General features: G+C 43.1%; 2 protein-coding genes across 7 annotated transcripts in view; one reads left to right on the top strand and one right to left on the bottom strand.

The window, feature by feature from the left end:
• Positions 1-16,221, top strand: part of LOC106112343 (endoplasmic reticulum-Golgi intermediate compartment protein 3-like) — a 152,117-nt gene that overhangs the window by 77,911 nt on the left and 57,985 nt on the right. For 2 of the 3 annotated variants that reach the window (XR_008744631.1, XM_055789799.1), the window contains one exon: positions 4,869-4,879. The exons of the other annotated variant lie outside the window; for it this stretch is intronic. Coding sequence is in view for 1 of the 2 variants with exons in the window: in XM_055789799.1 (XP_055645774.1) it covers positions 4,869-4,870 (2 nt within the window). In the remaining variant the exon portion in view is untranslated. Of the gene's footprint in view, positions 1-4,868; positions 4,880-16,221 lie in introns of those variants that run through there. 3 annotated transcript variants of the gene reach the window in all.
• Positions 1-16,221, bottom strand: part of MYO1D (myosin ID) — a 163,946-nt gene that overhangs the window by 64,524 nt on the left and 83,201 nt on the right. For 2 of the 4 annotated variants that reach the window (XM_055789789.1, XM_055789790.1), the window contains exons 17-20: positions 11,771-11,994; positions 10,481-10,625; positions 9,774-9,878; positions 354-467 (exon numbers count right to left, since the gene is read on the bottom strand). In XM_055789789.1, the coding sequence (XP_055645764.1) occupies positions 354-467; positions 9,774-9,878; positions 10,481-10,625; positions 11,771-11,994 (588 nt within the window). Of the gene's footprint in view, positions 1-353; positions 468-8,261; positions 8,513-9,773; positions 9,879-10,480; positions 10,626-11,770; positions 11,995-12,033; positions 14,068-16,221 lie in introns of those variants that run through there. The other 2 variants (XM_055789791.1, XM_027783093.2) reach the window with 2 other exon arrangements.

Raw genomic sequence — 16,221 nt, forward strand, 5'->3', positions numbered from 1 at the left:
ACCCCCAGAGACACAGAAATTGTGTCATAAGCTGCTGTGAAATGCTAACCCCCTTATGGGGCCAGGATCTTGCAGCACACAGCAAATAAAAACCCAAATAGAAGAATGAGCAGAAGAGAGCGTGATAAGCAGTTTGGGTTTTATCTTTTATTTTATGCAGTGAAATTAAAAGCTAACATGATGCATCAGTGTTGTAGATAATTGCACTATAACTGTTTTAAAGACATTAAATATATTAAAAATTGTAAACCAAGATCTTTTTCCATTTTATGGATACGGAAATGGAGCTAAACAGTTGATGAACTGCCCGTGACTAAGAGCCTGAGACAAGATTCCACAGTCCTTGTACTTACATTATAGAGGGGGATGGTCTTCATCACTTTGTACTGCTTCATAGGGTCCATCTTATAAAGGTGCCGATCAGTAATGAAGATTGCTCTGTCCTCCACCTTATTAAAGCGATTGACCTGTAAAGAAGCAAATTTTCAGTTTCACCGAGCACCACAAGACCATGCAGAATAAAACTCAGCAGCAACAAATATGCAAAACTCACAATGTAAATACGCAAAACTCGCATAGCTCTTAAACAGTTTTTCTCCACAGATCTTGAAACACTGAAAAGGGAGGGTGGACCTCGTAATCCCATTTTACAAATAGAGAAACACAAAGTCTCGGAGAAGCAACATTCCCAGAGTTACTCAGCAGGGCTGCGGCAACCTGGGAGAGTCCACAGCTTTAATCCAATAAAGGACAGATGCTTTCCCCTAGCAACACTCAACCTGTGTCCCCATCCACTGGCAGACACCAAGCCCAGGCAGACGGCCATTGTTCCTACATTATCCATGTCACCCCAAAAGCACAATGCAGAATACCTGCCCCACAGAGCTAAACAGGCTGCCACCAGGGCCTGCAACAGTCCAGACCTGAGGCATTTGCAAGCAGATGCTTTGGCCCATCCTAAATTTGAGGCGGTCCCATTTCCCTCTTCAAAACCATCTGCACCTTGGACATAGGTAAGCAACTTGCCCCAGAAGCTGAAAGCCGGACAAGCACCCTTCCCCTGCCCGTCAGGGGATGTGTTAGCTGGGCACAGGCATGTTCCACTGGCTTGCCAAAGTTCTCCTATTCTGCAAGAAGGAAGAAGAGACTGGATGGGGCAGAAGAAGCTTGGGAGAGCCAAGGCAACCAGCTGTCAGGAGGAAGGCAAGGTTATTTCTTCGCAAGCAGAAGCCCCAAGCTGGAGTGCCCTCAGGCTGCAGGGGAATTGAACACAACCCTCTCCCTTCCTAAGCAAGAGATGCAGAGGGAGAGCGCAACCATTCTCGTCCAAAGGCTCACTGCCATCGAGAACGACGTCCTGTCACCCCTTCCAGGAGGTCCTAACGCAACACCCTGAGCTGGCTCCAGTGCTCCTCAGCCCTATCGACTCACTAACCAGGCAGAAATCTGCCCTGTTTGTGAGCTTGGCAAGGGAAGGGCACAATGAGCATCAGAGCCACTGCAAGGGAAAGAGGGTGAGGCTCTGGGTAGTAGTAAACAGAGGAAGAAGGCAGGACGGCTCTGTCCAGCAGCAGCGAGCTGCGAGATCAGTTCAGCTGTCCCAGACCCGCACTACGAGGACAGCAGATTCTTCTGCAGAGGTAGGCATTGCCCAACCCGTATTTGAACTTGACTTAGTGTTCTGTTAAGAACATGGCGTTCAAGGCAAGGATGTCTAAGGATCACCAGTGGGCTCAAGCTCCTCAAAAGAAATTGTTTAAACAGGAGGTCACTGCCCAGCTCTGCTGCCCAGGGCTCTTCTGGGAACATGGAAAGCAAAGCTACAGTACCTGGCAAACTCCTAGACCAAACAAGAAAGTGCTCAGAAGCATCTGCTGCCCCTAAGGTTAACCGATCACTGAGTGAGGCTTTTAGTTGACTTGGGTTTTGTTAAATGCTTGTACCATTCTCAGGTTATTTTGAACCTGGACTCCGGTCTCCTGACTCCCAACTCCATTCCTATAAGTTACTGAGTAGTAAGAAAATCATAGTGCACTTAAAACAATTTTAAAACTGGTTTCCAAAAAGAGGCAAATGTGTTTTAATCTTCAAATGACTGTACCCTCTGACAAAGGTAGGGTACAGAGGAGATGGAGCTAGACTTCTTGGAGAAGTACAGCAAAAGGCAATGGGTAGAAGATGCAGCAGCAGCAAGTCCAACTGGACACAAGTGGGAAAAAATCCCCCCAGGAGGGTAGCAGCCCTGGGACAGGGCTCAGCGAGACTCTGTAACCTTCATCCTCAGGGATTTTCCAAACTCAAGCTGACTGAGACCCTGAGCAGCCTCATCTACCTCTGAAGTTGGCCCTGCTCAGAGCAGGGGGTTGGCCCTCAGATCTCCAGAGCTCCCTTCCCACCTTAAACATTCTGTGATCTCAGCAGCCCCTATGCTGCCAGGAAAACAGACTTTACAGTACTCAAAATATTCTGACAGTTTCTAGTAGTTCAGCAAACACAGCTTAGCATCGCCATTGGGAAAAATTAATATCTTAATATCTTAATTTTGTCTGCCACTGGGCTCTACAGCTGTAAATCTAAGACCAATTATAGATACACACTATAATTCAGTGAAGAACCATTAGTTGCCTGCTGAGGCAAACCACCATATCATCACCTGTAATCTCACTGGCACTCAACACCAGCAGAGATTATCTGTGTATAGATATCTATACATCTGTCTCCTCCCACCCACACGGAATAATCTCAGGCATACTCAGGAAGGTCATTCACTTGTTATTTGAACTTCAAGTACTACCCGCCTGGGACACTCCTTGCATAACCAGGCACTCAGTGTATGGGGAAAATAAGCTCCATCTTGTATTGTAGCTATGATTTTTGTGTGTATCAACCCTAAAACAACTTTTTTTTTTTTAAAAAAAAAACCAATTATATATAACAGTTCTAATAAAAACCAGAATTTTTTACAAGGTAAAAATTAACTGCTGGAAGACAGCAATATGTGAAACCCCCCAGTAAGTACTGCTGAAAACAGCCAAGTGCACAGCCCCACAGCCCAGTATTTTGTTACAATTCATACATCCAGTCTCTATGTAGTAAGAGCAATGGAAGAACAGATTAGTTAAGCACCAGCTGATGATTCAAAGTAATGATGTGACCCAGCAGCAAGCCATGTATAGTGGTCATATATAATTTCTCTCAGTTCTAGGTATTCTGATGTTCTGAATTCATGGGTTTTTTTGGCCACCAATCCTGTCTCCAGCAACAGCATCCCCCCAGTACCTGACAAATTAAATCACCAAACCTGCTGTCAAATGTCACATAAGAACCTCTGGAAAGCTACTGTAAAAATATGCAACTGTTTAATAAATGTACTCATTCAGAGGATACAATATACTAAATGTTGTACCTTCACAATGGCATCTGGTCCAGGGAAGATCCAAGAAGACTGAAGCTAAAAAACCACTATTCCACACCTTATGGAATTCTTATGATTGTTTACCAAAACAGAAGTGGGAGGATCATGTTACAGCAGGAAACAAAACTATAATCTCTCCAGAGAAGTGTTTTGTACCCTCGGATCATGCTTTTGTTCATATCTCCTTCCTAAACACAGACCATTTCAATTCCCTCCATCCCACCAGCAACTCATCACAAATATTCATTCTTCCAGGCTACTGGTAACATTAGGCTCCAGCACATGGGGTTTTCGCAGAGGAACACGCATCTCGCCAACATTACAATTAATTTGTCCAGGAAATACTACACCAAGGAGAACGTTTGATGCCATCTATCCAGACTTTCAGACGCCCCAAGAGAGCAGGTACTAAATAGCCAGTCACAAGGCAAGATGCAGACTTTTGTCAAAAGCAAGTGAGAAAGTAGAAATCATTTTTCACTAAGGCAAAACTGGAGTCATCGGTGTATCACAGTCACAGATACGTATTAATCAACTGAGAAGGGCAGACAAGGGTGAGACGTGATGAGGCAGATGAATATAAAGAGAATTTTCCTAGGTGAAAAGAGAAAAGAGAAAGAGACAACTGAAGAACTTAAATATTCCATCAATAGGCAGCAGAGTGACAAAGTTCAGAGCAGATAAAGGCAAAACATGCAACTGGAGAGCTATATGACAGCTTTAAATTAACAGCACCAGCTCGGAAAAGTAACTGAAGATGATTTTAGACAGCTCTGGATAGATCTTGGCACAAACATGTGAGGCAGCTGAAAACAAGCAAGGCGTTAGCATGTGGTGAAGACTAGCACAGAGAATAATGTCCTTCATGCATTGGTCTCACCTGGAGTGGTGTGGGTGAAGCACTGGCATGGTGAAAGTGAAGGAGAGTAATTGTTCAGAGAAGCTAAAGAACAAGACCGAGGGCCTGGCAAATCTCACATAAAAAGATGCTGAATAATTAGGATTATTTTAGGAAGCAGATGAATGGGAGAAAAAAAAAATAAAGGCTATGAAACACTGAATGGCCCAGAGAAAGTAGGTTAGGAGTGTCTGGTGCTACAAGTTGAGCTGTTTGAGCAGAGTAGCACAGGCTCCTCAGATGATAATCCGGCTGTGCAGCTTGCAGTGCACCATGCTCCATGTCTTGGGAGTTTAAGCAAATGATTCTCCAGTCTCTTAGGCTGTGATCCACCCCGCACAGACCTCAGATCTGAAAATGTGGGGCCATGGTCACCAAATGTGTCTTTTTTTATTTATTTGAAACTTTTTTTAAGGAGTCTGACAACACCACCTGTTCACTTCCACAACTCCACTTGTTGCTCCCACCTCAATGCCCTGCCTGTTGCCCATGCCCACCTCCAGCACGGAGCCCACGGTGACAAATGGAGCAGACCTCACTGGGCTGTGCAGCCAGAGGCACCCCACCGAGAAGGTCCTGCAGCTGCCACCCTGCAGCTGCCACCCAGAAAGCAGAGACAAGACGCATGCCCAGCTTTCACAAGGCAATATAATATTGTAGTAGTTCTACAAGCATGTTTTAAATTCCACTTCTTTCCTGTGGTCACCCACTGTTTTTGGTGTTCACAGTGAACAATAAATTCAGCCAAAGAGCTAAAGAGATGTACCAAAGGGGAAGTCCAGCAGCTCTTCTCAGCCGAGAAACAAATTCTCACTGCTCTATGATTCATGTCCTTTTTGGCTCTTTCCAAGCAACCGCTTTGCTTCAGGTGCCTCATGCACCTATGGCATATTTATGTAAATAATACATGCTGTGTTTTTAGAAGTAAACTGTCACATTGAGAAGCATGCACAGAAGAGATTCAGACAAATGCCAGCACCATTGCAAATGCCACTATTCTTTTGATTTTGTAGGAGTGGAGACAGGCCTTATGTTCTCAGATACATTATACCCTCCCGGAGAACAGCCCTTCCTAGCATTGTGTTCTCTGCACCTTCTGGATATTTTTTATTTATATCTTTGTTGATCCAAATGTGAATCAGTCTTAATTTAGCTTCTTGACTAGCTTATGGGGAAAAATGAAGGTCTAGCCTGCAGCAGAAAAAGCTCCAAATGAGCTTTTCAAGTCTCTGCCAGGGGCCTCTAGACACCGCAGGGCACTGGGCTTTGGAAGAGATGGTCCTCTCAAGGCAGCTTGGTGCCTCAAGTGACCAGGGAGAAAGTGAGAAGAAAAGACTTTTTTTAAAAAAAAAAAAAAAGAAGAAGAAGAAACTGTTGTTTCCTAGGTGATACAACAAATCTGGTGGTATGCATGAAATATGCATTTGGTTTCCCAAGGCAAAAAACTTGAAAATTTCCTTTGAAAAAATGAAGAGCACCACGATGCTCAGAAAAGATATATTTTTCCATAGGCAGAAATGACCTGCTTCTACCTATACCTACTGCAAGAAAGCAAACGTATGTACTTCCCATCAGCGAGACTTCAAAGTCTCTTCACAGACCTTCTATAAAACCAGCTATATAAGCTTCAGTCCAAACAGATTCATCTGTTATTATTCATCTCAAGCTGTTGAAATGAAGACCCCGTACACTCAAGCTAAAGAAAACTTTACCAGCAGTTATCAATACTTGAAGAGCAGTTCTCTGGCTGGTGAGAGTTGGTATTACTTCCTTGACTTCACTAGAACAATGCCAATCATCAACTTAAAAAAAAAAAAAACAACAAAACTGCCTCAAAGAATTTAATGGTAAACAAATATCTTACAGGTCATATATTCTATACATGAAAGTGTTTAAATATATGAATTCCAGGCTTAACATGTGTCTATTCAAATTGGCCGGTACTTATCCTTTTAGTGTCTTTTCAAAGAGGTGTATTAGACTGCAATTACCAGAAAATTTTGAAGAGCAGACGACTAACATTACTGTTGACAGTAAAGAACTACTTCACATGCAGTGTGATGATTCAGTACCTCACTTAAAGCTGCAAAGGAAGTCTGACACTGCTCCAGAAATAAAACATTCACCTGAACTCTCATTACCAGTAACACCTGCCTGCCTGCCTAAGGGACCAACAGTAACAGCACATTTTTTGCTCAAGAATCCTCAAATAAGCTGAATCATGAAAATATACCCTGAATGAACTTGAGGAACCTTACTCTGTGCACTGATGCTTTGTTAAAGAGTATTACTTAATGGAAGCAATGAACTCATCTGATAACTAATTACATTTTCCTTTCTATAGCTCGCTCTTCAGTCCCCTGCTAAAGCTTCATGTGAACGAAATTTCAGCTGAGAAACAAACAGCCGATTTGCAAATCCACAACAAACCAGGTTTAGCATAAGAAATCTGACAAAACTCCCTGCAGTGAAAGTCGCTCCCTTTCAAAAGCTCTGACCACCAAGACAGTCTGCACATGCCAAGACCAAGCGCCACACGTGCAGATAACATTTGGTATGACATGGGGAAGTTAAAGAAGGTTAAGGCTAAAAGGAAGAAATTTTATGATTTCATTTATTTATTTACTTTAAGAAAGTAAAGGGAAGAAAGTAGCAATCAGAAGAAATTCTCCCTACCCCACAGCACTGAAGGCTGACCCTCAGACTGCTGTTACTTTTAGGGCAAGAAGCAGGAACGCTGCAGCTTTTATTTTTGACAAGAGAAACACCTTTGTTTTAAAAAGACAGCTTAGGATATAAATTGTTTCATGTGAAGAGTAAAAGAAGGCTGGTGCTGTTTTCAGGGTAGAGACTGTACTCTTGCAGTCAAAGCACAGCGTCGCTTACAGGTTCTACAACAATTTTCACCATTGCTTAGTCTGCAAATCCGACGCTCAAATTTAAGGCATAACAGATTACCTGAAGAAGTGCATTGGCTGGAAAGCAAAATGCTAAGCCTTGAAATATGAAATCTTGGTCTTGTTAGCTTTCAAAGTTCAGGACTGTTTGTCTTCTCTCCTTTGTTCACTTCAGGCTTGCCTGGGCATTTCTTGTCCATACAAGAAGGAAGTCAAATGGTTCACTCAAAAAGATAGTACATCCAAGCATGGATTTGAAAGGGGTCATTTGCTTTTGAGTTTAAACACGGAGATGCACTGAAATCACCAGGCTTACACACATCATTAAAGATCCTACAAAGTTGCAGCCTTGTCCTCAACAGCAATGCTGAAATTATTTTATCCATTTGTTGGAGGAGAGGTGCTTCTGTTTGCTTTTTTAAGGCCACCATTTTTCTAAGGGGGATGCTTTTTCACTGTGTTTAGTTATATTCTGTCCAGAAAACACAGATCCTTAAGAACAAAGACCAGAAAAAGTATTAATGACTTCAAAAACTCAGGCACAGTCAGGCTGTGCCAGAGCAGCAGCTCCCCTGTGCCAGCTGACCCCTCACCACAGCTTGGTGCACATGTGGCAGCTGCAGGTCTGCCCATCTCACCTTAGCTCCGCTGTCGCTGTGCCCACAGATTGCACTGCTGTGCTCACGCCTGTGCTTCCTTTATTGAGGATTTCAAAAGCCATACAAAGGTAACCCTAACCAGGCAGGCAAGTGGAGGATTAAGCCTGACCTCTCTGATACAAGAAAGCAAACAATAATTTAACTTCCAGAAATATTTTTAAAAAGTTACAAGATAACTTAAAAACCCACAAGACTGCAAGACTATAACCTCGCAGTCTCCGCAGTATTTCCCAATTCCAGCTGAGCTACTTTTTTTAAGCAGCTATGGTAAGCTAAAGGTTTCTTCACCTCTGAAGACACTGCAAGTAACCTTTCAGGCTCAGGAAGAAATCTGCTTTATGATAGGTAACACCTATTCCATCTCCAGACTGCTTTTATTATTATAGTGCTGGGACACCAATGCAACAAACCCCAGAAGAAAATGGATTTTTCCAGCAAGTAAACACAGTAACAGGATGTAGAGAAACAAGGCCTGTTTGTACGCTCAAGGGTTTCTTCGTACACCATAAACAAAAAAGAACTGTGCAGACACTTGCCTAAAGGCAGGAGCTCTGTGCTTGCAATTACTGAACAGGATAAGGTATGGAGCTGTGCTTCAAAATCTGCTTTCCCCTATGCTTGCATGGGAGATCGTCCTTCAGAGCTGAATCGGGAGCAAGCAAGAGAAACGTAAGGACTTAAAAGCTTAAAAGTTGCGTAACAGCAAGCAAAATTAAACTCCCACACCAGGTATGCATATATTTTACACACACACACACACAGAGTAACTCCCCTCACTGTCATTCCATTCCCATTCAAAACAACAGTTCCTATAATCACACCGTAAAGAACTGAATATTGTATTTTTACAGTTATTCCAGTTTAGCTAGAAATGGCAGCAATTTGGAACTAGTTCATTAAATGAATTAGAAGAGGAATTATTTTGTTTTCAGCCTAAAGTGAAAAAAGCCAGGTGGAAATGCTGCTGCATCTGCCTTTTCCCTAACAGAGGTTCCAGCCAAACTACTGCAAGAGTGTAAAGAGGAGGTTTGGATTTGGACTCAGCCTATTCTCCTTTAATCCCAACAATATAAACCAGTATTCACTCAAACTGCTCATTTAACTAGCGAACCACACTCTAAAAGAGAACACATTAAAAGCAACAGAATACTCCACTGAAATATTTTTGTTTGGAAAGCAACAAGAGTTTTCAATTTTTATATACACAAATCATTGTTGAAAAAATAAACCTCACTACCACTAGCAAATAAGTTGTTGTAAAGGGAGATTTTATGCTGCAAAATTAATTCTGTTGCTACTGTTAAATGCAACAATTGCAGAATCATAAACAATAATCATGCACGTTGCTCCACTTCTGGCAAGTGGGGACCGCCTGAACATTTTTAGAAATAAAAAGAATATACTGCTTCTTAAAAACACTTGAACGTCAGCAGCCCTGGCCTGCCACTGAAATTGGTTTTGTAAAATTCAAAGTATACTTTCCTGAGACATTTAAATCCAGCATTATTTAGATCATTATGAACTACCATAAACATTTATGCAAGCAAGTTCTTCTAATTAGTTTTTTTAACCTTCCAACCAACTTACAAAAAAACCATTCTGCTATGAAAAAAAGTCAGACCCAAACCAGTTACGCAGAATGAAGTGAATTTACTCATGTCTCTGACATGAAGAGGCCGCAGAACCCATCAAACCAAGCACCCTTCGATACGATACGTTCAGAGGTATGTATCCACCAAAAAATCACTGATACCATTCCTTGGAACGGGACTGCTTTGACCTGCCACCTCCGAAAGAATCTCCAGGATTACCTCCTCGACCCTGGCTTCCCAAGATTTCACCTTGACCGCAAGAAGTTTCCCCACCCAGCCCATGTGTCTGCAGACCACACACATGCCAGTTACCTTGCGGACGTGACAGGAGAAGAGAACGCTCATGTACTTGTCTTTCCGTTTCAGCTCATTGGCAACAGGGATGAAAGAGCCTGTGGTTTGAGGGTTATCTGGTTTCTGAAAGAGCAAAGACAGGCACATAACTCTTCTTGCTTACTGAAGAATGTAATTGCATTACGTCACGGCTGTCCAGAGAGGACTGCAGCTGCACCAGCTCATCTGAAGGCTTCCTCCAGTCTCTGCCTCGTCAAAGAGCAGCAGAGCATCTGGAGTTTTATGTGCTTTCTGAAAAAAAACCAACCCAAACCCTTAACAAAACAAAATGCTTACAGGAAGGACGCAGTAAAAGGAAGCAATGCAACTTGCCTAGAAAGAATTTCTTTGTTCCTTTTCATTTTATGCTATTTCTTAACATCCCATTATATCTAGAATTTTAGTTTTACATTGACTTCTTTCCTAGCTTTGGCCATTTGAAGAGCCAGCTGATGGAATTACTGTTAGTACGTTTTAGTGCTGTTTGGCTGTATGTGATGCTCAGGTTAGGCTTAGCCCTCAGAAGAATCACATCTAGTGTAGCAGAAGTCAAAGATTCTGGAACTATATAAACTCATTTACAGAGGAAATTTCAAAGTATTTCTCCAATAGTCACTTTTTCAAATTTCCACCCTTTTAGCACCCTAAGCCCCAGCCACTGCATTGAGCACTTCACTTGTACTCACCAGTGCGATGTAATTCCCCTCCCACGCTCTTTGGAGGCCAATATCAGCTCTGTGACCCTTCAGCACTTCCATGGCTGCAACCTTGGCCCTCAGTTGAGGTAGGACTTCTGGCGGGACGCTCCGGATGAGTTCACCTGCTCGCCACCTGCCGCAAAACACCTAAATCAGTTCCACAGTCTGCTATGAAGACTGCTTCTGCCAGATCAGCACAACAAGGTCACCTCTAGACTACAAATGTCAAGGGGAACAGAAGTCCTTCCATTGCATTCCTACAGCTGGAAACATCAGTTATCATTTTTAGGTCACATACCACCTCTGACTCCTAACAGACTTCCCTGGCATACACCCCGTCCCATACCCAGGAGTCAACTACTGGCACATCTATTTGCAATAAGGTTTTTGCAAGCCCATTTTTTGGGTCATTTACATCATCATTCTCCTTTGTTAGTTGAATTTGGCCCTACAGTTGAACCCTAACCAACTGGAACACCAAACAAGGCAGGGTAGCCCATCCATTACTCCATATCACACTCCAGCCTTCAGCAGCAACACCAGATCCCCAGGATTAATGCTATGAAAAGTCTTTTAGAAGCTAAAGTTCTGTAGTTATGACAATCAAGCTTACTCTGAAAGCAGGACTCTCTACCCTGATAGGCTGTGGATGGCTTTCAAGAGACAGCTGGGGAAAAAACCCAAGGCTGACTTGATCTTGAAATTGGTGGTAATTCCCCTGCCAGCAGACAGCTGGACTGAAGTTCTCTAGAGGACCCATCCAGCCAACATCTCTCTCATTCAGCAACTTTCAGAAGCTGTCATTTTTCAGATTGGAATTGTAACTACTTTGCCTACAACTTAGCAGAAAAAAAAAAAAAAGTCACTAGCTTTTAGATGTTAGGAGGTTGTAATAAAGGTATAAAATACCTCTTCTGCACATAGAATATGGGTGAATCATGGAACATCACTTATTCAACTGCAGAAAAATACTGGCTTACTATAAGAAGTCTTGAGGAAGTGGAGAAGATTCCTTTTCTCTTTCCCCCCACCTAACAGCAACTGCTCTTTTCTTTTAAAACCAACCAGAAAGGTGAGAAAGGGGCCAAGGATGGAAACAAAATGTCCATCCTGACTTAGAATAATTGTTTGCCTGGTCTAGGCTACCAGAAGCCACCGACACCTTCATCTACGACACCCAGTTAATGCTCTTCAGTCTCTTTTTCAACTTTTATGGAACAAGCAGTAGCTGTCCACTCCACTGGGTTAGACTGAAAAGGCAAACTGTTTTCTTTGTACCTATGGTAAATGGTCTGGAGTGCCTCTTCAAATCGGCGCAGCACTTTCGGTGGAGTGGGCCATCGCACATGCTTGCCGTAATCCTTCATTAGCCTCACATTGTGAAAGCGTCGAGCAACCTCGCGGATGTAAGCCTTCACTTTGTAGCGGCGGTAATACTTGAGTATCGTGAGGGCTGCCTTTGTCCTCTTATAGCGAAGGCGAGCCAAAGTGCCCCTCCAAACCTAGGAGTCAGAGGAGAAAGAGTTTTAGCAGTAAAAAGCAGGATTATTTTTTTTCTTTCTGTACTCCTCCTATCCTGCTGAAATCCATACATATATTAGTTTTATTTCAAAGGAATTGCCTTCTCTGTGCCAATCAGATCCAATTAAAACGTCACTGAAAAAACACAGTGTTTACCAGTGTATCAAGAAACAATTTTAACTCTGATTAGAAAAAGATTGCTTTGAAAACAGTTTGGGGAATATCTATTCTGGCCGCGCGCTGAAAAACAAGCAAATATGCAAAACAAATGACATCCTCCCAGCTTGCCAGATGGGAGGCCAGCTTCGCCAGCATCACTGTGAGTCTTATTAGTGCCTGGAGAGCACCACAGGCAGGAAACACGCCATGCTCTGGACTTCTGACACCCTATGCAAAGAGGCACTCTGGGACCTGGTGTAGGAAAGGCTGCGTGCGACGCTGACATGACTGCAAATTGCTACCCAACTCCTAACTTGAAGACCCCGTGCACGCTGATGCATGGCATTGCTCAGCCAGTCTGGGCAGGCTGTGCTGTTTCTATCTCATAACCAGAGAAATGCAAATTCACACCTAGGCACTCTCAAGTTGACACGCACATCCCTGAGGGATTGTCAACAGATGTACTTTCCCTCTAATATAATCCACCAAGATGAAGATTGTATTTTTGTTTCCTTGTAGAATTCAACTGGAAGGATAATGAGCCTCCTGCATATGAAGAGTGCTTCATTGCCCACTACGGGCCCTGCTGGAGAGTTTATCTCCCTCTTGAGAAACATCCCATAGCACCATTGATGCATATCAAGCCTTCTATTTACAGAAGAATTAATTAATTACCTAAGGCAATTTCCAACATGATATTCACTTTATGAAGCTGATGTCAAAGGTTCTCTTGACAGCTTTACTGATAACCCTGATATGTGGCTGGAAAAAAACCTATATGTAGCAGTAAAGCAGATGTGAGGGGCTGCTCTTCTCTGTACACTCAACATTCAAAGAAGAATTAGGGATTTTGGGTCTCAAACCCCTCAAGAGCGGTGGTTCTTTCAACCTCTGTCAGAGTAACTCCACCTCATTCTGCTTTGGCCTCACTGTCCTTGCATGGAGTATCTCCCGTTCATGACTGACACGATCCATGTATCTCTGGCAGAGCCTAGGGAGTTGCTTGAGCACCCACTTAACCAGTGCATTTGACGCTCCATAAAGCACATTTATGTTCTAGCCCACCAGAACAGAGTCAAGACCCTAGACAGCACTGCCCAAACATCCCAAGTAAGGCTGAGCCAATCCATCCCTCAACTAGTATCTTATGTCCAAATGACCGTAAGCCTACAACCTCGAACATTTTATTCCAAGATAGGAACTAGTCCTTGGAACACTGTGAAATCACTCTAAACTCTATTCCATTCTGTGGCTTATTTAGCATGGTGAAGGCCAAATCGCAGCTGCTGAGTCCCATACGGCTGAGAAGCAGATGGAGCCCCATCCACTCCTATACTGTGCATTGTATAGTGTTGGTAGGAAGAGGAGGAGGGAAATTATTCTGGACAGCAAAGCATAGGAAAATGAAGTAAAGCAAGCAGCTAGGGGAACAACTCAACACATGCAAAGCGATCAAAGGCAATGTGCTCCTTATCAGACCCCAGCACCTGCCAGAAGTCACTCTCTGAAGGAGGGTGTAGGAACAGACGCTATTTCAGTAGTCAAAAGGAAGAGCCGGGGAAGTAAGGCAGGACACGGGACGGCAAAGGGAAAGGTAATAGCAGGAAGCACAAAAAGCAGTCCCTGTAACTGTGGCAGACAGTCAGCACTGCTGTGCTAACCAGACAAACAAAACTGTCAGGAAGACAAAGCGTGAGTTAAAGGGTGAACAAGGGATTGGTACTGAAAATCTCAGCACTGCATGCATATAAAATAATATATAACACTTTCCTTATTTATTCTTTGAAATTGTTAGACAGATTGAGGGAAAGCAGCATCCTGTGCATCACATATGCTGTTCTTCGTAGTCACTTTCAGCACACTCAGTTACAGCTGTAGTTTTAGTCCTATATAACCTGCATATCACAAAGAGATACAAGATCGTTGCCTTATAAAGGGCATCAGAGCTCCGGAGCAGCTCAGGGCTTCCTGAAGCCACAAGCTAAAACCAAGTTGCACAGGGCCTGGATTTGACCCAAAGTGTGTAAGGCCAAATTAAACCCAGCACTTCCCTGTCTGAGGGCATATTCAGAAACTGTATGACTGACAAAAATCAGCAACTAGGATAAAATAATTGACCATCTAAGGAGTACTAAAGGAATTTGTGCCGTTTTTTAAAGAAAAGTGAAGACAACTTAGATTGCTTGAGACATTTAAGCACAGACTGGCATCACAAAATGTACCTGCCAGGAACGTATGAACAGTAAACAAGATAAACCAAGTAAAAACCTACTGTCAACTTCTCATTTTTTAATTTAGTAAGAACAGAAATGAGGAACAAAGGGTTCCAGGTTGCAGCTAAACAGCTTTCTGAATGTTACAAAGGATCTCAAGAAAAGAACATGCACGCTGAATTTGTGTAGGCTGCTAAAGACTTTGTAGAGCTTCACTTCTGTCAGTTTTTCCCAAAAAGCATTTTTAATTGTTTTTAGACACAGAACAAGGTCTTGATTTTGCTTCTTTGTGCTGGAAGTAGGTAGGCTCTTGAGGAAAGTCTCTTGCTGTGGTTATTTTTTACACCAGTCAGACATTCATGGAACAAAGGCGCTGTAACAGATTGCCCCTATGTTGTATCAGCTGCATCGCTGCAGAAATTGGCTTCACAGCAAGAAGTGTCACAATTGCTACAAACACTAGCCTTCCAAATCCAATTATCCAGCCGAGGCATGCCCCTTGGCTACACGCAAGTAGTAAACTATTAATGAAAAGCATGCCCTCAAATCAAGTTGTCATAACTGGATAACCTCACACCTAGTAAGGGCCTTCCTAATAGCCACAGCGCCAGGGCCTCTCAGAAGTAAGGAGAAAGCCAAAGATAAGAACAAATTTTTTTCCCAGGGAATGGGGTACAAATATTTTTAAAATTAATTGTTTCTCTGGCTTCTTTTCTTTTCAACCACAGGGCTCATTTCTGCTTAAAGCAGTCCATCAGTAACGCTGAACTGCCCAGGCTGGTTGATGGTCCAGCAGGCTCTTCCAGAAACACGGACTGTTCAAACCTACGAACAAGAGGAGGCTGTCAAAGCAACAACCTCCCTGTTCAGCAGCCACTTTGCGTACTCTGCATTGTGTAGCTGTGAGCAATGGGTGAGAACCATACACAAGACAAACAAGGACACTGGAGTGCTTCCTCCCAACACACACCCTTCTCAGGCTTGAATATTGGGAGAGCACTACCTCTCCCAACGTACCTTTTCAATTCTTGCCCCCACCTCCAGCTCATAACTCAAGAACATTAAGCACTGCAAAATGAAATTAAAAAGAAAATCAGATTTCCAGAGCCGAGTTCATCATGGCATTTAACAGGTTCTCATGTTGCAAAAGCTACTTTTCTGCTACATGCTGGAGGAAAATGGTAGAGCCACGGCCACATACAGGAGACCTGCACGCCAAAAAACCCACAGAAAGAAAGATCTGTGCATCCAGGATTCTGCTTCTTTCTCTTGGCCCTCTGTACCCAAGGTAACGTCCAAGCCATTTTCATGTATAGTTCAGAAAGGATTCGGCAGCTCACACACATCACCTTTCTGCAACTTGACAACGAGCAGCTTTTAAGTCGAACTTAAATCAAAGCTACACACCAGCAAGTTGGTAGTTTCAGCACTTGCATTTAGCAAATCTTGCAAGGACAGGGTAAACAAGCCTCAGAATCAGTGCCCTGTATCATTCCTCCCACAAGCAAGAATAAAATGATATTTCTTTGCCACCTTTCTCTGGTTTTTAACTCCTGGTTAACCTGGCTTCCCATAGAAATAGGACTAAGCACAACCCTGTCCCCATCTGACCTGCTGAGACTGCCCTGGTATCTTCTGAATCTCTAGCCAGCTCCAACCAAATCTGACAGTGGAACAGAAGACTCGAAGAGGCAAGTCCATATATCTTTCAGGAAATATCAACAGCAGGGTAGAGTAAGCCTCAAATTAGAGTGACATTGCTGGAAACACTTCAGAATGAGCTCAAGAGCCATCTGCCTTCTTTGATCTCCAAATCTCAACCAGCACACACAAAGC

This window comes from Falco peregrinus, chromosome 18 (assembly GCF_023634155.1).
Source record: "Falco peregrinus isolate bFalPer1 chromosome 18, bFalPer1.pri, whole genome shotgun sequence".
Classification (NCBI taxonomy): Eukaryota; Metazoa; Chordata; class Aves; order Falconiformes; family Falconidae; genus Falco; species Falco peregrinus.